Source organism: Dipodomys merriami, unplaced genomic scaffold (assembly GCF_024711535.1).
Source record: "Dipodomys merriami isolate MVZ:Mamm:240054 unplaced genomic scaffold, mDipMer1.0.p SCAF_35, whole genome shotgun sequence".
NCBI classification, from domain to species: domain Eukaryota; kingdom Metazoa; phylum Chordata; class Mammalia; order Rodentia; family Heteromyidae; genus Dipodomys; species Dipodomys merriami.
In genome coordinates, this window is record NW_027205048.1 from 10,165,272 (window position 1) to 10,186,789 (window position 21,518).

Consider the following 21,518-nt stretch of genomic DNA (forward strand, 5'->3'; position numbering starts at 1 on the left):
CAAGTGGTAGAGTGCACAATGTCCAGGCCTTGATTTCAAGCCCCCAGCCCCAGGACTGGCAAACAAAAAACCATAAAATGTGACACAAAATTTAGTGGCGTATATACCAAGACATAGACCACTAAGAAGACAGATTAAAATAGGTCATCTTCACCTTCCCAGAAGCACTTTGGCAACTTCTATATCTTTTACAATAAGCTTTCTAAACTCAATTTCTGTTCAAGAATTAAAGCATTCATTCAGCCGGGCGCCGGTGGCTCACGCCTTGTAATCCTAGCTACTCAGGAGGCTGAGATCTGAGGATCGCGGTTTAAAGCCAGCCCCGACAGGAAAGTCCGTGAGACTCTGATCTCCCAATAAACCACTAAAAGACCGGAAGTGGCGCTGTGGCTCACGCGGTAGAGCACTGGCCTTGAGCTGAAGAGCACAGGGACAGTGCCCAAGCCTAGCGTTCAAGCCCCCATGACCAACCAAAAAAAAAAAAAGAATTAAAGCCTTCATTATTGTCTACCATTTGTAGTTTAAATTTGAAGGAAAAGAAAAATGCCATAGAACTATTCATATTTACTCCTTAAACTCAATACTCAGGTTAGGGAATTAAGAAATCTGAAATACTTATTTGTCAAAATGTTTTTAAGTCCATCATCATAGTAATGGCGAAGTATAAAATATTTTATTAATAGAAACACAACTCCTTTCTCATTCTAACAAAATAAACCAGATTTTTAAAATCATGACTAGGGGCACACTTTTTAAGTCCACTTACTTCTCTGGTGGGCCTCTCCTCCATTCAGAGTCAGCTTCAGGTGCTTTTCTCCATGTGCTTTCAGAGTCTCTATCCCCCCAGCGAGAGTCCTACAATGGGAACAAAAGTCACCACAGTGACTACAACTACTGGAACTGTCATGCAAACATTTCCATTCTTGACCCTGGTATGGGGGTGCACACCTGGAATCCCCCAGCTACTCTGATGGTAAAGGTAGAAGAATTGAGAGTTGAAGGGAATTGAAGGGCAGCTCCAGTTGAGACCCTATCTCAGAACAAAAGGCTAACACGGGTACAGACACCAGTGGTACCCACCAGTATGCCTATAATACTAGCTACTACAGAGGCTCACTACTGGAAGCCAGCTTGGGAGGGAAAGTCCAAGAGACTCATCCCCAATTAAATGGCAGAAGTTCAGAAATGATACTGTGGCTCAAGTGCTTGCTACAACAGTGTCCAGTCCCTGAATTCAAGTGCTAGGATGGATGGCTGGGCAGGTGAGTACACACACACACACACACACACACACACACACACACACACACACACACACACACACACACACACACACACACACACACACACACACACACACACACACACACACACACACACACACACACACACACACACACACACACACACACACACACACACACACACACACACACACACACGGAAGAGTGCTTGTTGCATAGTATGCTTAAAGCCCTAAATGTAATCCTCAGTATAGGGGGAAGGTTATTATTCTTTTTTTTTTTTTTTTTGGGGGGGGGGGTCCAGTCGTGGGGCTTGAACTCTGGGCCTGGGTGTTGTCACTCAGCTCTTCAGCTCAAGGCTAGTGCTCTACCACTTGAGCCACAGCACCACTTCTGGCTTTTTTCTTTTTGCTTATGTGGTGCTGAGGAATCGAACCCAGGGCCTCATGCATACAAGGCAAGCGCTCTACCACTGAGCCACCTTCCCAGCCCCAATTATTATTCTTAACTTTATAGCCTCAAGCCCTTAAACATGAACATCTTAAATTAGGAAGTTATTCCATACTCACAAACTGAAAATATAAATCTGATCAAATAAATTCAGACAACTTTCATCATGAACTCAATCATGTTCTGTCAGAGCAGCTCATCAGCTCCTACACAAATAGAACACAACCATGATCCTACTAATAAGTAGGCTGAGATCTAAGGATCTCAGTTCAAAGGCAGAAGTCTATAAGACTATTCTCCAGTTAACCACCAAAATGTCAGAATGTAGGCATGGTTTATGAGGTAGAACACCAGCTATGAGCAAAAAGGTCCCAGTGTAAGAATGTAAAACAAAACAAAAATCCCCATGTAACCAAAAGAGAATTTCAGGAAGGTATTTAAACAAAATGTAGGGGTGAGAAAAACTAGAAGTACAAAGCTGAGAATGACCTATGACTTTAAATAGTTCATGAGTAAAAAGGACCCTCATGCAAAAAACTTCTTGTACAGGTTGGAGTGTAGCTTAGTAGTAAGGAATATGTTAACATGCCTGAGGCCCTAAGTTTAATTCCAAATACCTACTCATACCCCACAAAAGATTTTTCAACTATCTTAACAATGATGCTCTCCAGTAATAGCCAAAACAAGGGTGGCTAAATAATGAGTTGGCTCCCCTGCCACCATAACTAATACTGGGCCAAGTCTTAAAAATGAAAATTTGTTCTAAGGGACTTCCCCAAATGGACAATATGGGAGATTAATATAGTCAATGTAACCTATAATCATTCTATAATGTTGAGAACCCTCCTAGCCTCCAACTTCTACTTTAACTCAACAATACTACAGACTGAAGCATAGACCTAACAGAACTTCAAGAGATTTTTGAGTACGGCTATTAGCCATTAAAACAAAAATAATTAACTGGGAGAAAAAAATGTCTTAAAGTTAGTGGTTAAATAGCAAACTGGGCCCTGTTGATGCATATACTCTAAACTGGAATCTCAGGGAACCTGCTACAAAAGAAGACAACTAGAGTAAAACATTAAAAGGTATAGAAGACTTTTTCTTTCTTTCTTTTTTTTTTTTTTTGGGGGGGGAAGGGGGTCCGGTCGTGGGGCCTGAACTCTGGGCCTGGGCACTGTCCCTCAGCTTTTCAGCTCAAGGCTAGCACTCTACTACTTGAGCCACAGCGTCACTTCCGGCTTTTTTCTTTTTGCTTATGTGGTGCTGAGGAATGGAACCCAGGGCCTCACGCATGTAAGGCAAGCGGCTCTACCACTGAACCACCTTCCCAGCCCTATAGAGACTTTTCTAAAGGAAAGACTAGACAAAATTGAGAAAAGTTATGCAAGTTTTTGTTTTGCACAGGAACTAAATCCTCTTGCATAAAGGGCAAAAGGAAATGGGGGAAAAGCTTCACAAAACCAGATGTGGTGGCACAAACCTGTAGTCCCAACATTTGAGAGGCTCCAAATTGAAATTTCTAATTCCTTTTACCACAGAAATAGCAAAGGAGAGGTGGGGGTATATAGCTCAGTTATACAGCATATGATTACCAAGTACCCACGATTCTCAGCATCTTGAGGTTTACAAGAAATAAAACAGTATCTAGAAAAGTAACAAGACCAAATCTGGTATCAGGAACTCTCCCCTCTGACTTTACATTGAAAGAGAAGGAATGCTCTCCACATTCCTAAAAAATGATGTTTAAACAGGTCAAAACAATGAACCATTGTTCAATACTAAGAACAAAACCTCCTTTGAGACATACATAAGGAAAGTTAAATCCATACACTTTGAAGATACACCAAACCAAAATGTACCTATTTGAGGCAATATTTGTTTATATGGCTATCAAACTTATTATTAGACAGATTTGGGAGGAACCCAGTAGAAATAGTTTAGAACAGCTACCATGCTAAATGTAAAACAAAAAAAAAATCAAGTTAAAGACAAATTTAACCATCCAAAGGGAACTGACATGACTTTACAACAAAAACAGAAGATTGTAAATGAACAAGAGTGGACAAACAAGATTTGAAAAGATGCTAGTCATAGATCAGTTTCTTCACTTTCCTCAGAAGATCCCATAAATTTATAGGACACAATTCTTAAAATCTTGACCATGGCCAGGAACCAGTATCTCATGGTTATAACTACTCAGGGAGTTGCGTTCTGAGGAACATGGTTCATAGCTACCCCAGCCAGGAGTCTTATGAGACTCCACTAACTACCCAAGAAGCCGAAATAGAGCTGTGTTCAAGTGACACAATGGTAGCCTCCACCAAAAGGTGGTCAGGGATAGAGTCCTGAGTTCAAGGGCCAGGATTGGCACAAAAACAAAACAAAATAAACAACCAAAAGGAAAAAAAAAAAATGAAATAAAACACATGACCACACATTTTAAGTAACAAAAAAAAAAAGTACTAAAATACACAAAACAAAACAAAACACAAAGCTACACACAGACCACATTATGGACAACAGGAAGTAAAACAGGAGATCAGTAATAAAAGTTCACTATCTCCATATTTGATAAAGCTAAAATGAAAAATGAAAACAGACATAAATCATCTAGTTACAGGGCTAGCCACATAAAAGGAACAACAAAATGAAATGCCAAGAAATTCTTGAGCTACCATTCCTTTAAAAACTAAACAACCAGGGCCTAAGTGGCTCATACCTGTAATTCTATCTACTCAGGAGGCTGAGATCTGAAGATCGTGGTTCAAAGCCAGTTCCAGCAGGAAAGTCTGTGAGACTCATCCCCAATCAACCACCAGAAAACTAGGAGTGGCACTGTGGCTCAAGTGGTAGAACACTAGCCCTGAGCTGAAGAGCTAAGGGACAGTGCCCAGGCCCAGAGTTCAAGCACCACGACTGATCAAAAAACAAAAACAAAAACAAAAAAAAAGGGGCTAGGAAGGTGGCTCAGCAGTAGAACGCTTGCCTTGCATGCATGAGGCCCTGGGTTCGATTCCTCAGCACCACATAAGCAAAAAGAAAAAAGCCGGAAGTGGCACTGTAGCTCAAGTGGTAGAGCGCTAGCCTTGAGCTGAAGAGCTGAGGGACAGTGTCCAGGCCCAGAGTTCAGGCCCCACGACCGGACCTCCCTCCCCCCCCGCCCAAAAAAAAAAAAAAAGCAAGCTGGGTGCTGCTACTCAGGAGGCTGAGATCTGGGAATCACAGTTCAAAGCCAGCTCTGGCAGGAAAGGCCAGGAGACTCTTATCTCCAATAAACCACTTAGAAAACTGTGGCTTAAGTGAGAGCACCTTGAGCTGAAGATCCGAGGGACAGTGCCCAGGCTCAGAGTTCAAGCCCCACAACCGACACACATACATACATACAGACAGACAGACATAAAAATGCTCAGAATAGCTAAAGCAAACATGACTTGAAGACTAACCAGAAAAAAGTAACCATGAAAAGGCCTTGAACACTAACTAAAGTTTTTGGTAATAAGTACCAACAAAGGTTAAAGACTGAACATTTGGGCTGGGAAGGTGGCTCAGTGGTAGAGCGCTTGCCTTGCATGCCTGAGACCCTGGGTTCGATTCCTCAGCACACCACATAAGCAGAAAAGGCTGGAAGTGGGGCTTATGCTCAAGTGGTAGAGGGTTGGTCTACAGGTGAAGAACTGGGGGACAGCGCCCAGCCCCAGAGTTCAGGCCCCATGACCGGACCCCCCCCCCAAAAAAAAAGACTGAACATTCTCCATTAAAAACATCTGAAGGGGCTGAGAAGGTGGCTCAGTGGTAGAGCGCTTGCCTCGCATGCATGAGGCCCTAGGTTCGATTCCTCAGCACCACATAAGCAAACAGAAAAAAGCCAGAAGTGGTGCTGTGGCTCAAGTGGTAGAGTGCTAGCCTTGAGCTGAAGAGCTGAGGGACAGTGCCCAGGCCCAGAGTTCAGGCCCCACGACTGGACCCCCAAAAAAAAAAAAAAAACATCTGAAGGAAGGTCTAGAACTATTAACAGAATATGACTGAAGGCTGCAATGCTTGGTAAGAAATGTACGCATTATCCTGCCCATGTAATTAATTGTAATCCCTCTGTACAGTATGTTCACAAATAAAATTAAATTAAATTTAAAAAATCAAAAAAACAAAACAGAATGACTGAAGACTTGGAAGGCTAAAAAAAAAACTAAATTAAGGTAATAAATGTGTGGGAGTAAAAGAAACATAGGTCCCATGGTTTCCCTTTTTTGCAATAGCTAGTATATGTCTGAGTCAAGCAGAAAAGGTCAGATAAGGTGATGTTAGGGAAATGAACCCTAAGATATGTATTCAAATGTTTTTTTTTCTTTCATAGGATTGTTTCTAATGCATTTATAAGATTATTTTTTTGTTGCTTTGTATGTCCCTCTCCACAGTATAACCCCTGCTTTCACTGTATTTGATGTTGGTATAATTTGTGGAGGAGAAGGGGAAATACAAATCGTTTAAATAGGGATACAGGTGGACCCACTGCAACAATGAGATGTACAAGTCTTTATATCGAAAACTTTACAACTTTGGGGAGGGGGGGTGAGAAGGAATGAGAAGGGGAAACAAAAGAGGAGGCTACAATGCCTGATAAGAAATGTACTCATTATCTTGTCCATGTAATTGTAACCCCTCTGTACAGTATTTCACAATAAAAAAATAAAAATTAAAAAAAAAGAATGAACTGATGATAAGTTCTCAGTTGCCTATACTGCTGCTTCAAATACACCTTTGAGTGACATGTTAAAGAACTGTTATTGTGGGATTGGAAGGTGGCTCAGTGGTAGAGCACTTGCCTTGCATGCCTGAGGCCCTGGGTTCGATTCCTCAGCACCACATAAGCAAGCCGGAAGTGGCGCTGTGGCTCAAGTGGCAGAGGGCTATTGAGCTGAAGAGCTGAGGGACAGCACCCAGGCCCAGAGTTCAGGCCCCACAACCAGACCAAAATAAATAAATAAATAAATAAATAGAATGTTCTGGTAAACATTTAGTAATTTCTATATTTACCTTCCTAGAAAGTGGGTCATCACCCAGTCTTCTCTCTTCTTCTCTACGCCGTTCTCTTTCTTCAATTTCCAACTCCCTCTGGCGTTTTTTCCTTTCTACTTCTTCTAGTTTCTTGACTCGTTCTTGGTACTCTCGAAGTTCTTCCTCTCGTTTTGCCCGTGCAGCACGTTCTCTCTCTTCTTGCTCTATGTAATTGTATTGGGTCACCAAGTGAGTCTTTGACTTATCTTTCCCCTAGTGCTAGGCCTGCACTTTCCTGATGCAGGAAGCATTACAAAAGTAAAGGTAAGTAGGGCACCTGTGGCTCACTCCTGTAATCCTAGCTATTCAGGAGGCTGAGATCTGAGGGTCGTGGTTCAAAGCCAGGGTGGGCAGAAAAGTCCGTGAGACTCTGATCTCCAATAAACCACTAGAAAATTGTAAGTGGGGCTGTGGCTCAAGTGGTAGAGCTGAGGGACAGCACCCCGGCCCAGAGTTCAGGCCCCATGACTAACCCCGCGGGGGGGGGGGGGGGGGGGGGACCTTTTTAAAAGATCAAATATATGAAGACAATTTTGTAAGAAGACAGAGCACCTTCGCATGTAACGAGGTTATCTAAGATTGTTAACATGGACTCAACTTCACAACTTCAATCTTGCTTCGCCATACCTTTCAGCATTTGTTCTTCTGCCCTCCTCTGCTCCTCCTCTTCCTTTTCTCTGTAGTAAGTTATTCTGCGTTCTTCTTTCCGTTCCCTCTTTCGGTCTTCCAAGCGATTATGCCTTTCTTCTGCTAATCGCTCTTCAAACTGTTTAAGTTTTTCCTGAGATTGAACAATTACAAGAACATCAATTTCTTTCAAAAGATACAAAGTCAGGACTACAAAAGACCTGCAGTTCCTTGGAACCAAAAAGAAAAGCAGCCATCAAATAAAAACATAAGTTCCAAATAAGTTTTATCACTATAATCTTTTCTCTATTATTGACAATACAAATTCAATGTATCTTGACCTTGTCTGAAAAACCAAAAGAGCTAGAGGTGTGACAGGTCTTGCCTGACAAGCCTGAGACCAAGTTAAAACCCTGAGGGCAGTGAAGTGGGAGGGAGAAGCTGTGTGCCAATGGCTCCCTCCTATAATCCCAGCAACTATTCAGGAGGCTAAGATCTGAGGATTGTGGTTCAAATGTTCAAAGCTAGCCCAGGCAGGAAAGCCTGGGCTTTACTTATTAGAGACTCATCTCTAATAAGGAAAAAATCCTAAAAGGCCAAAAGTGTATCTGTGGCACAAGCAGTAGAACCATGGCCTTGAGAAAAAGGCTAAGGGATGGCACTCAGGCCCTGAGCTCAAGCCCCAGAGCCAGCAAAAAAAAAAGAAAAAAAAAGGTGTATCATTAAGCAGGTCTCAGTAGCCCATGACACAGCAAAGCCCGCAAGATTCTTTTTCCAAATAACGAGCAAAAAGCCAGATATGGAGCAAGCTGTGGCTCAAGTGGCAGAGTACAAACCTTGAGCACAAAAGTTCGGAAACAGTGCCATAGCCCTAAGTTCAAACCTCAGGCCTAGCACAAAAACAAGTACATAACAGAAGCCTAAGAGGTGACACATGCTTATAATCCTAGTTACTCAGCAGGCTGAAGAGTGGGGTTGGAGGTATGACTGAGAAGTAGGGCACCAGCCAAGAACAAACAATAAACCAAATGAGTACTCATAGCCCTGAGTACCCCTAACAAGATATAAGGATGTAACTGGGGTTATCATTATATGCTAACGCATAGACAGTAGATACCAGTTTGTTAAAAAAAATCTTAACACTGGGACTGGGAAGGTGGCTCAGCGGTAGAGCGCTTGCCTTGCATGCATGAAGCCCTGGGTTCGATTCCTCAGTACCACATAAGCAAAAAGAAAAAAGCCGGAAGTGGCGCTGTGGCTCAAGTGGTAGAGTGCTAGCCTTAAGCTGAAGAGCTGAGGGATAGTGCCCAGGCCCAGAGTTCAGGCCCCACAACCAGATCCAAAAAATACAAAAAAAAAAAAAATCTTAACACTAAAAAGGTCACACTTTTTCTCAAAACATTTAATTAACTTCACCTCATAAACAGACTGTCGGGCAGCTTTGAGTCGAGTCACAAATAAATCTCTGTCTTCCAACATTCGTGACATTCGATTTTTATGTTCAAGAGCCTTTTCTCTTTCTAGCTGCATAGTTGTAATCTGCAAGCATATATTATAAGGTTAAACTTCAAAGCATTTCATACTGATTACTAACTTACCCCAAACACACACTGACAGGTATTCTTGAAAAGAATCCCTTTTTACCTTGTTATAGTTAAATGGGCCATGCCAGCCTGGTGTCTCACACACTAGCTACTCAGGAGAATCACAATTCAAAGCCAGCTCAGAATTCTAACCAAAAAGCCCAAAATGAAGTTGTGGCACGGGCTTGAGAAAAGATAAGGGACAGCACCCAGACCCTGAATTCAAGCCCCAGGAGGGGCACACAAAATAACCCAAAAGGCCATGCCAACAGGCAGCAATCATATATAAGAGGTATATCAAATAGTTCTAAGGCATCAGTAAGAGGCTGGTTTTATTTACCTCTATATCAAACTTTTTGAATAGGATACAGTGTAACATATGTGGTAAAATAAAATAAATGCCATGTGTACTAAGCATAGTAAAGACATTGTCCCCCAAAGAACTGAAAGTGAGGGCTGGGAAAGTGGCTCAGTGGTAGAGCGCCTCCCTTGCATGCATGAGGCCCTGGGTTCGATTCCTCAACACCACATAAGCAGAAAAAAAAGCCGGAAGTGGCGCTGTGGCTCAAGTGGTAGAGCACTAGCCTTGAGCTGAAGAGCTGAGAGACAGCGCCCAGGCCCAGAGTTCAGGCCCATCACCGGACCTCCCCACTCCCCCCGCCAAAAAAAAGAACTGAAGGTGAAGGTAGGACAATACAAAGCTTTCTCCTGTACCCTAGGTGAAAACACTTCAAACTGTTCCAATTACATTTCTTGTTAAGCAGTGCTTTCATTTCTAAATACTTTTTATCATAAATGAGTTGTGTCACCAGAAGTACACCTTGTCCTTTAAAATTGGGAAGAACTGACAATACAAAGCTCATGATCACCAGATGGCAGCTATCAGGTTAGATGGAACCATATGCTATATACCCTATGTTCCTATTCTTTTTTTAAAAAAAGCTAGAATTACTGTTTTACTACGTGTCAAATCACCATAAAAATTTGCAAACTCTGCTTTTATAGTGTAAGGTAAGTACAATGTAGACCAACAAAAGTACAGAAGAGCAGTTTAGTCACAAACAACTAACGTGTCTGGGCAGGGAAGGTGGCTCAGCAGTAGGGTGCTTGCCATGCATACATAAGGCCCTGAGTTTGATTCCTTAGCAGCACATAAGCAGAAAAAGCTGGAAGTGGGCACTATGGTTCAAGTGATAGTGCACTTGCCCTTGAGCTAAAGAGCTGAGGGACAGCCGGGCGCTGGTGGCTCACGCCTGTAATCCTAGCTACTCAGGAGGCTGAGATCTGAAGATCGAGGTTCAAAGCCAGCCTGGACAAGAAAGTCCATGAAACTCTTATCTCCAATAAACCACCAGAAAACTGGAAGTGGCGCTGTAGCTCAAGTGGTAGAACGCTTGCCTTGAGCTGAAGAGCTGAGGGACAGCGCCCAGGCCCAGAGTTCAAGCCCCACGGCCGACCAAAAAAAAAAAAAGAGCTGAGGGACAGCGCCCAAGCCCTGAGTTCAAGCTCCCCGACAGAAAAAAAAAAAAAAAAAAAGAGTAATGTATCTAATTTAATTGAGAGAAGTGCTCAGAATAGTAAATCTAGAGGTAAAACAGAGTGGTGGGGCTAGGAATGTGGCTCAGTGCTTGTCTACCATGCATGAAGCCTTGGAAGTGGTGCTGTGGCTCTAGCCTTAAGCTCAGGGACAGTGCCCAGACCCTGAGTTCAAGCCCCACCAGGAGTGGCAAAACACATGCAAGCACGCACGTGCACACACCATATACTGGTAGCAGCCTAAGGCAATGGAGTGACTGCAGATGGATACAGTGTCTCTCCTGGGAGCAGTTACTAAAACATTTCTGGGAATATGTTCTAAAATTTGTTTGTGGTAGTGGCTGCACAATGCTGTAAAGAAACTACAAACTGCTTAGTGCTGGTGGCTCACATCTCTAATCCTAGCTACTCAGGAGGCTGAGATCTAAGAATCACAGTTCAAAGCCAGCTGGGGGTAGAAAAATCCTCTGATGAACATTGTTTAATCTTTTCATCTGACGTGTTTTATTTAAATATCTATTAAACCAACCATCATTTCTAGCAAAAGAATATAAAATCATTTAAAACTCTGGCCCTATTACTTATCTGCTTAAGGTTGAAAATATTGCAATTATATGAAAAACTTAACTCTTTCTTCTTCTTGTTGTTCCCACAGATCCATGTCTTTAATCCTCTGTTCCTCATAAGCACTCTTTATCAAAGGAATTTCTTCCAAACGTTTAGCTCTTTCAAAATAATCAATCTGAATTTGACATAAAAATAAACATAGTTATTAAAATTATCTGTTAATTTATGTTAGAAGGTTACTGATTGGGCTGGGATGTAGCTCAGTGGCAAAGCGCTTGCATAGCAAGTACAACGTCCTAGGTTCAATCCTCAGTTATCAAAAAAAAAAAAAGACAGGAAAAAAATTTAATAATCCTTGCTGGGTGATAGTGGATCCTGTCTGTAATCCTACTCAGGAAGCCAAAATCTGGAGAATCACAGGCAGAAACATTTATTAAATGCCATTTCTAAAATTACCAGCAAAAAGCAGGGTGGACAGAGGCATGGCTCACATGGTAGAGCTCCAGCAAAACTATTACCAATTGTCTTCTTTTACCTTCTTTTCCTGATTTTTCAGACGTTCTTGAAGTTCCTTCTTTTCTTTTTCCAATTGTTCAACCTGTTTAGCCATGATAAAATCAGGATCCAATTCTTCAAGGTCCTGAAAGGCAATAAAAATGCACTGGTTAAAAATATAAATGAGGGGCTGGGAAGGTAGCTCAGTGGTAGAGTGCTTGCCTTGCATGCATGAGGTCCGGGTTCGATTCCTCAGCACCACATAAGCAAAAAGAAAAAAGCCGGAAGAGGCGCTCTGGCTCAAGCAGGAGAGTGCTAGCCTTGAGCTGAAGAGCTGAGGGACAGCACCCAGGCCCAGAGTTCAAGCCCCATGCCGGGCACGGTGGCACACGCCTGTAATCTCAGCTACTCGGAAGGCTGAGCCCGGAGGATCACTTGAGTCCAGGAGTTCTGGGCTGCAGTGCGCTATGCCGATTGGGTGTCCGCACTAAGTTTGGCATCAATATTAAGTTCGGCATCAATATGGTGACCTCCTGGGAGCGGGGGAACACCAGGTTGCCTAAGGAGGGGTGAACCGGCGGCCCAGGTCAGAGTTCGAGCTCCATGACCAAAAAAAAAAAGCTCAGTTTTCTAAGATCAAGTCTCAAATGATTTTGACATGTTATTTAAAAGAACACTGCACAGGGGCTTGGAAGGTGGCTCAGTGGTAGAGTGCTTGCCTCACATGCATGAGGCCCTAGCTTCAATTCCTCAGCACCACATATGGAGAATAAGCCAGAAGTGGCACTGTGGCTCAAGTGGTAGAGCGCTAGCCTTGAGCTGAAGAGCTGAGGGACAACGCCCAGGCCCAGAGATCAGGCCCCACAACCAGCAAAACACAAAACAAAAAAAAAACACTGCACAATAGGCTTTTGTACAACCAAGAAAATAACATGCATAATCTTTTTACCTCTCACGTCTCTAGTTTATATTAATTCTACCCCAATGATAGACACTTGCTAAACACTGTACAAGGGGCTCAAAGTAGCACAGTGTCTGCCTAAGTTCTGGCTGAATTCAAACCTTCAAATAGTTAAAAAGCATACACACAACAAAAACACCAAAAGAAAAAAGCCCATCAATTAAAAACAAATGCAGCTACACGCTGGTGGCTTATGCTTGTAATCCTAGCTACTCAGGAGGCTGAGATCTGGGATCGAGGTTCAGAGCCAGCCCAGGCAGTAAAATCCGTAAGACTCTTATCTCCAATTAACCACCAGAAAACCAAAAATGGTGCTGTGGCTCAAGTGGTACAGCATTAGTCTTGAGGGATAGCTCCCAGGCCAAGTTACTTCAAACTCCATGACTGACCTCCTTGCCCCCCAAAAAAGCTTAATCAATGAGCCAGCTGTAAAAACATGCATAAAGCAATCCAAAATAGACTAAATAAAGGGTAAAAGACTATATGCTTCTGATACTACAGAAATCTTGGATAATACAAAGTTCTTATTGTATGTCACGTACTTCAATGTCAATATCTTTGAATGCTTTGGCACCCAGCTCCGTCTTCTTGATCTGTTCTAAACGCTCTCGAACAGTTTTCTTTTTGATTTGTTCATGTTCTTGTAAGATCCGCTCCTTCTCTCTCTCCTTTGCCTCCTGCCGCAGCCTCTCTTCTTCAGCCTTCCGTACTTTCTGGAGTTCAGCTTCCCTCTGTTCTAGTTCTTCTTTCTCACGCTGAATATTCAGACTCTCAAGTCGTTCTTTCCTTTCCTCAATTGTCTGCCGGCGAGCCAGGATACGCTGATGTTCTTTTCTTGAATTTTTAAGATACGCTGTAACTGCCAACTGATGTTGTTCTTCTTTCTCTTGCTTCAAAAACAAACTTACTTTTAAAATTTATTGAAAGCAACATATACTAGGATATTAGGGATCAAAAATAATCTTGATGAACTGCCTTTCTATGTTATTTGTTCTTCAAGCTATATTTGTTTCCAGTATCAAATATTGTGGCACTAGTTCTATTCAATTTTTTAGTAAATAAAAAAATGTCTCTATTTGCAAGTAAATTTTTCTTGGCAATAAACATACCTTACATGCTCAAGCCAAGGTATATTAATAGAGGTTACAAACAATAAATTAAGCAGTAAAGAAAAGCCCAATCTTTGTACCCCATTGTTTTTGGGTGTCATGGAATTGCAGTTATAAACATCAGTTTTTTATTACGTGTTTAATATAGTATTTTATGCCGGGCGCTGGTGGCTCACGCCTGTAATCCTAGCTACTCAGGAGGCTGAGATCTGAGGATCGCGGTTCAAAGCCAGCCGGGGCAGGAGAGACCGTGAGACTCCTATCTCCAATAAAACCACCAGAAAACCGGAAGTGGCGCTGTAGCTCAAGTGGTAGAGCGCTCGCCTTGAGCTGAAGAGCTGAGGGACAGCGCCCAGGCCCAGAGTTCAAGCCCCACGACCGACAAAAAAATATATATATATAGTATTTTATGTCATGAAAGGCAACTCAATAATTTGCATGTCTAATAAAGATATTTGATAAAAACAAAACTAGTGCAGGAGGGTGGCTCACAGTTACAGTATCTCAGCACTTGGGAAATAGAGTCAGAACAAGAGTTCAAGATCACTATACATAGCAAGACTCTAATCTTTCTCTCCCCTGAAAAAACTTGGGGATATGTAAATATAAATCATTTCTCCCCCTAAAAACACTTACCAGTATATGAGCTGGCTTGATGACTTCAAGTGCTTTTGCAAGCACTGAAGACATGGCTGTGAGCTGATTTCTTATCTGTTCTGAAGGCATACTCTGCAGATGAGGACCAATTGGTGCATCCTCTCGAGTAGCATAATTTAAGTCAGATCCAAAACTCAGAGTTCGAGAAGTGTGGTCAATACGAACCTATAAAAATTGTCAGTGGTTAAAAATCTTGGTGTTGATGATATATATTATAATTTGTGGGTAGGGACGGAAGGGGGAAAATGAGGGAAAATAAAGGGGTGACACTGACCAACAAGCAATGTACTCATAACCTGATTTACAGAATTGTAACTTCTTTGTACAACTACTTAATAAAAATAACTTTTAAAACTATGTTACTTGAACATTTTGAAAGAGAGAATCCAGTGATTCAGCAGAGATTTAAAACACTAGCTGAAAAGTATCAAAAGAAAGCAACCAGAGATTAATAGTTAAAGAAAATGATCTGCTACAGATCCAAAGTGGATAAAAAGATCAGTTATGTATCTGAAGACCTAAACACTTACAGAAAGCTAGCTAGCTGTGCCCTGACTGAAAATAATCAACTTAATCAAATGAACTTGAAAAAAAATGTAATGAAATTAATGGATTTAAAATTCAATTGAAATGTAAAAAGTTATGTAAAGCTATAAAATTACTCTGTAGAGCTTTAAAAAGCTGCCATTCTACCAAAGCTGAAAAACAAAGAACATGTCTCTCTAGTGCTCAATGGGATTCTGACTATGTCATTGTTCCTTTATAGTACATACCTGGAGGTCACAGTGCCTGGCTGCATCTACAATAGCCCGTTCCAGTTGGAAAGCATCAACAAAAGGAACCAGAGAAGTCAAACGAGAAAACTCAATGCTCTGATAAATCTGTGCCACCTGTATAAAAAAGATAGGGTTAATAATAACACTATTATTTATTCAGTACTTTCAATGCAATTTCCTGATGGCATAGGAAGTAGAAATTATGCCACTGTTGGGGGTGAGAGGGACCCGAAGCTCATTATTCAGCCAACCAAAACTCACTACTCATTCAGTTGACATTGCTGGAATGTGATGCCCATACCATCTTCCATACCATTCTATCACATCCTACAATTCCTCAAATATTTATACTTTTGAAACTCTAGTTTTGTGAAATGAAACAAAAAACAAAATGGTCACATATTTATAAAGACCTTTTACTTACCTAATAAATTGAAGCATCTTTATGTTTTGTCTGAAGGAGACTGGCAGAATTACTATGTATAGTGAATCTGCTAATTAACCATCAACTATTTGTATAGCACATGCGAAATTACACTGCTCACATACAAAGGGAAGCAGGTCAATGAAATGTGCAAATCCCTAGATACATTATAAAGATCTCTTCCCCAAATGAAACAAGCAAAAGTATTTAAAGCTCCTTTTACTGTAACAATTTAAAAAACTTTCTAAAAAAATGCAACATTCAATTAACATTAACACTCAAATTGTGTTAGCAGAAGGGAAAAATAGGCTATTGGGTTGGTTTACTGGGTCTTCTGAGGAATAAAGCTTTTATTGTGTGAACTATGATTTGAATTCCACTTCTTATACCTATCTGAAGGCAAAAATACATGAATATAAGATGCACAACTCTTCAGTATTTTTTTGGGGGGGTCCGGTCATGAGGCCTGAACTCTGGGCCTCGGCGCTGTCCCTCAGCTCTTCAGCTCAAGGCTAGCACTCTACCACTTGAGCTACAGCGCCACTTCCGGCTTTTTTCTTTTTGCTTATGTGGTACTGAGGAATCGAACCCAGGGCCTCAGGCATGCAAGGCAAGTGCTTTACCACTGAGCCACCTTCCCAGCCCCTCTTCAATATTTTTAACAGGAAAAAATAATCTAGAGGAAATGAATTAGCTCGCCTCCTAAAAAAGTCATTTCTATTTTTACCTGCTGCAGAAGGCGAAGTATGGTGTTGTTTTGTAGTTGTGGAACATACTGTTGTAATTCTGGTTCCTTTTCAGGTTGTTCCCTGACCCAATTAAGAACCTAGAAAGTTCATTAGTGAGAATTAGGCTTTTTTATTAAATTTGTTCTACTATACAAAATCATAAAATGCACAAAATTTATGAAGCTATTAACATGTCTGAAGGTGACTGACAGCAATGGCTAAGTTAGTCATGCTGCTAATTTACCTCCAAAGATTTGTTTAGCACATCAGAAATATCTTTTCTCCCAATTTGAAGAAAAAAAGACAATGAAATGTGCACTGATTCAAAGATTCAGGACAATACTCTTTTCACAAGGCTAAATACAACCCTAAACCACCATCAGATACATGGTAACAAAACCAAAACTTCAAAGACAAAAACTCACCTTTGTGACTCTCTCACAGAGTTTTAGAGGATTGAATTCTACTTCCAGCCAGTTGTAAAGGTCCTTCACTTCTGGAACAACATACTGTAGTACATTGAACCTGACCTACAGTTAGCAGAGTAAAAGGTTTAATTGTTGAGGGAAGTATTCCAACTTAGGTTCTGAACTAAATACAAATTAAACTAAATTTAGAAATAACTTCAGGTTTATCTAGTCTAAATCTCATTTAAATTTGCCAAAAAACAATCCAAAACTGTATTGAGGGGTTTTGTGCTCAGTTTGCATCTACCTATACTGAAAAGACCTGAAAACTTCAAAAGAAATAAAAATTCTAAGCCAACAGTAAGATATTTGCAAACCAACTATTAAAGTCAACAAAGACTAATTTATTGCCAGTAACAAGTAAATACCAGAGCTTTCAAGTTATTTTTATTCAAATTACCCTTAGTAGTTAGGATTACTGGAATGAGCCACTTGCTGGGGCAGCAATACTTGATTAGAAAAACTTAACAAAGCCAGGCGCTGGTGGCTCACGCCTGTAATCCTAGCTAGCTACTCAGGAGGCTGAGATCTGAGGATCACGGTTCAAAGCCAGCCCGGGCAGGAAAGACCATGAGACTCCTATCTCCAATAAACCACCAGAAAACTGGAAGTGGCGCTGTAGCTCAAGTGGTAGAGCGCTCACCTTGAGCTGTAAGAGCTGAGGGACAGCGCCCAGGCCCAGAGTTCAAGCCCCACGACCGACAAAAAAAAAAAAGAAAAACTTAACATGTCCCACGTATTTAACAGTTGGTCTTCAGTACCTTCAGGTACCTTATTTGCAGTCAACAAACCATAGCTGGAAAGTATTTAGGGGAGAAATACATAACTGTACTAAACATGTAAATTTTTACTGTGCTCAAACTTATACCAACCATATCATTAATAAGGCCAATTCGCGTTGGTGGGGCTTGAAGACCTAGCAGTGTGGCAAGGCGACGCTGTTTCTCAACTATAATGCCATCCATATCCAGAAGTCGAGCAATATCAGTTCGTTCAGGAGTAATAGGGATGGAAAGAGTAGCCAAAAGGACTCTGGTAGACATTCTGTGGTGAACAAAGTTAAGTCTATTAAGTTTGTAACTGTTGCCTAGTAAGCAAAACACTTCCCTTTAATTGTATATGCACTATTCATTCATAAAAGAGAAGGACCTTAATTAAACGAATCCTTACTGAATCATAACTTCACTTCTTTTCCATTGTTTTCCGGCTAAATAGCGGAAAAGGTACACTTCCTTAAAAGCTCAGTGACAGTGCTCAGGCCCTGAGTTCAAGCCCCAGGACTGACAAAAAAAAAAAAAAAAACTATGGAAATAAGTGATACTAAAGGTAATGAAATTTTAATGGCTAGTCAGTGAAGACAATTATGGTAGTTTGAATTGAGAGGTTGAGCCCAAACCATTATTTCTGGAAACCTAAGAAGAGGGTCAAAGCCAGGCACTGGTGGCTCACGCCTGTAATCCTAGCTACTGAGGAGGCTAAGATCTGAGGATCACTGTTCAAAGCCAGCCCAGCAGAAAAGTCCGTGAGACTCTGACCTCCAATAAACCACCAGAAACCCTAAGTGGCGCTGTGGCTCAAGCAGTAGAGTGCTCGCCTTGAGCTGAAGAGTGCAGGGATAGCGCCCAAGCCCAGAGTTCAAGCCCCACGACCAACCCCTCCCCAAAAAAGAAGAGGGTCAAGGGGCTAGAAAGGTGGCTCAGTGGCTTGCCTTGCATGCATGAAGCCCTGGATTCGATTTCTCAGTACCACATAAGCAGAAAAAGCCAGAAGTGGCGCTGTTGCTTAAGTGGTAGAGTACTAGCCTTGAGCTGGAGCTGAGGAACAGCGCCTAAGCCCCGAGTTCAGGCCCCATGACGGAAGAAAAAATAAATAAATAAAAGAAGTGAGTCAAGTTGAATTCTGTAGCTCTATAGATCATTAAGGATTATGGGCTCTGAAGCTCAAGAGTTAAGTTGTTAAGATCGTTGCTTCACTATTTCTAAGTCTGTCTGTGACCTCCAACAAGGTATGAAATTACATGGCCTTTGTAATGACATTATCAAGTAACACACATAGGGTAAATATGTTCATTACTATGACAATATTCACTGAACGAATATTATAGATTTGTTAAAGGAATGAGATTTTTAATGTTTTTCCTTGTATCCATAGATGTGAACTATATCACAGGAAACATAATATAGTCCTAAAGAGTACCAAAGACACTAGGCAAAATACTAACAATTCATTTAGTTTCACATATTGCTACCTAAGAAGAAAAGCAACCTGATGTATTCAATTCTAGCAAAAGACAACTATAGTCCCATGTATTTTTTATTTTTTTTTGGGGGGGTGGGGGGTCCGGTCGTGAGGCCTGAACTCTGGGCCTGGGCGCTGTCCCTCATCTCTTCAGCTCAAAGCTAGCACTCTACCACTTGAGCCACAGCGCCACTTCTGGCTTTTTTCTTTTTGCTTATGTGGTGCTGAGGAATTGAACCCAGGGCCTCAGGCATGCAAGGCAAACGCTTTACCACTGAGCCACCTTCCCAGCCCCATCCAATGTATTTTTTAAAAGTAACTGGGGACCAAGGACTTGGCTCAAGTGCTAGAACAGCTGCCTAATAATAATCATAAGCATCCAAGCTCAATCCCTAATGCTGTAAGTAAAGGTTGCTGATAGTCTAAGAATCAGTGGTAGAGTGTGGGCCTATCTTATACAAGGCCTTGGATTCAATTCCTATATCCACACGAGGGGGAGAAAAGGCAAGGGGAAGGATGGGGAGGAGGGGATAGGGAGAAACTGACCAAATATATAAGCAAGCAAACAGGCTTTATTTATTTATTTAGTTGGTCGTGGGGCTTGAACTCTGGGCTTGGGCACTATTCCTCAGCTCTTCAGCTCAAGGTGAGTACTCTACCACTTGAGCCACAGTGCCACTTACGGTTTTCTAGAGGTTTATTGGAGATCAGAGTCTCACGGAATTTCCTGCCTGGGCTGCCTTTGAACCAAGATCCTCAGATCTCAGCCTCCTGAGTAGCTAGGATTACAGGCATGAGCCAGCGTCACCCGGCACAAACTGGCTATTTATGCTATTTTTGCTTTTTAAATCTCTGGGTTGTTAGATTACTGAACTTTATTTTTGTATTCATGTTATTTTGGGGTATGTATCTCTCAAAGACACGATGGTATGCTATTCACAATGGCTCAACTGTCAATGTTGGCTTTATCATAGTGTAAAAGTACTACACAGAGGCGGGCGCTGGTGGCTCCCGCCTGTAATCCTAGCTACTCAGGAGGCTGAGATCTGAGGATCGAGGTTCAAAGCCAGCCCGGGCAGGAGAGACCGTGAGACTCCTATCTCCAATAAACCACCAGAAAACCGGAAGTGGCGCTGTAGCTCAAGTGGTAGAGCGCTTGCCTTGAGCTGAAGAGCTGAGGGACAACGCCCAGGCCCAGAGTTCAAGCCCCACGACCGACAAAAAAAAAAAGAAAAAAGAAAAAAGTACTACACAGGGGGCTGGGAAGGTGGCTCAATGGTAGAGTGCTTGCCTTGCATGCATGAGGCCCTGGGTTCGGTTCCTCAGCACCACATAAGCAAAAAAAAAAAAAAAAAAAGAACTCCCCCCCCCAAAAAAATAGTACTAACAGTCAGTAGAAATTATAGTTCGAATTTTTATCTTTTCCCAGGCTAGCAAAACTACGATGCTTTGTTTGGAAAATGGCAAAAGCAATGTGCCACAGCTCTAGTTAGCTATGGAGTCACAAGTGTACACAGCAGACAGTATAGCATACTAGGTTGATAAGTTACAATGTTCAGTAGGTATGGTGGATTAAATGCATCTTTCCTTTCCAATATTTCTAATTTACAATGAATTTACTGGGCTATAACCCCACAGCAAATCAAGGAGCATACAATATCATTAACAGTTTAATATCAAGAAAAAAATGGCCTAATGGAATTATCTTAACTGTCTGATTTATTCTACCCGTATGTGGACAGGCTCATTGGGAGCTGAAGATGGAGAATATTATCCAAAAACAAAGTACGGTGGTATTTTCAGTAGTCACACTATGGGAAACTCAAGTGGTAGAATGCTTGCTTAGCAAACTCAATGCCCTGAGTTCAAATCTATAATACACTCCCTCATTTCCCAACTCACACCTAATATATTAGGAATACTGCTAAACAATTTCAACTCTATCCAACCATAACATTCTTTCTTACCTTTGCATTTCATCTTGTGTAAGATTCTTTCTCATTTCTCTAGAGAGATGATAAAGACGATGGAGCGTAGATGCATGAAAAAGAGCATTGCCAGATTTCCAAAACACAGTTGAGACTTTGTTATAGTAATTTGCCATCAACTGAGGTTTAGGTGGCTTTTTAGATAAGGAGAATAAGCCATGAATATCTTCCACAGCTTTGAATGCTTCCTAAAAGTAATAGTATAAATTAGTCACTGCATTTTAAAACCTAAGAATCTCTAGTTCAGATTTTGCTGTGAATCCTAACACAAAGAGTACACAAAAATAACATACATATACGTGACTTCATATATTGTTATCTACAATATATATTTGAATCAACTGCCATAATTACCAAACCACTAACATTTTAAACTTTTAAGTTAGTTAGGAGCCAAGTGCCAGTGGCTCCTATCTATAAACCCAGCTACTCAGGAGACTAAGATCTGAGAACTACAGTTCAAAGTCAGCCCTGTCAGTAAAATCCTCGAGTCTTATCTCCAATAGAACCCCCAGAAAGCCAGAAGTAGAGTTTGTGGCACAAAAGGTGGTAAAAGCCTTTAGTTAAAAAGCTAAAGGCTAAAAGCCTTTAGTTAAAAAGCTAAAGGCTAGTA

At 41.4% G+C, this 21,518-nt stretch overlaps 1 protein-coding gene and 2 non-coding genes across 3 annotated transcripts in view; all 3 read right to left on the reverse strand.

Moving 5' to 3' along the window:
* The window catches only part of Eif3a (eukaryotic translation initiation factor 3 subunit A), a 43,536-nt gene that overhangs the window by 9,494 nt on the left and 12,524 nt on the right, over positions 1–21,518 (reverse strand). The window contains exons 6-18 of the mRNA XM_069988126.1: positions 20,885–21,093; positions 17,552–17,723; positions 16,638–16,742; positions 16,212–16,310; positions 15,058–15,174; positions 14,264–14,449; positions 13,061–13,408; positions 11,598–11,702; positions 11,124–11,237; positions 8,793–8,915; positions 7,377–7,530; positions 6,729–6,913; positions 767–855 (exon numbers count right to left, since the gene is read on the reverse strand). Of these exons, the coding sequence (XP_069844227.1) occupies positions 767–855; positions 6,729–6,913; positions 7,377–7,530; positions 8,793–8,915; positions 11,124–11,237; positions 11,598–11,702; positions 13,061–13,408; positions 14,264–14,449; positions 15,058–15,174; positions 16,212–16,310; positions 16,638–16,742; positions 17,552–17,723; positions 20,885–21,093 (2,006 nt within the window). The remainder of the gene's footprint in view (positions 1–766; positions 856–6,728; positions 6,914–7,376; positions 7,531–8,792; positions 8,916–11,123; positions 11,238–11,597; positions 11,703–13,060; positions 13,409–14,263; positions 14,450–15,057; positions 15,175–16,211; positions 16,311–16,637; positions 16,743–17,551; positions 17,724–20,884; positions 21,094–21,518) is intronic.
* LOC138803997 (small nucleolar RNA SNORA19) lies at positions 15,509–15,638 on the reverse strand. The gene has a single exon (XR_011365119.1). It is a non-coding gene; the product is annotated as a small nucleolar RNA SNORA19 (small nucleolar RNA).
* On the reverse strand, positions 16,402–16,531 carry LOC138803998 (small nucleolar RNA SNORA19). The gene has a single exon (XR_011365120.1). It is a non-coding gene; the product is annotated as a small nucleolar RNA SNORA19 (small nucleolar RNA).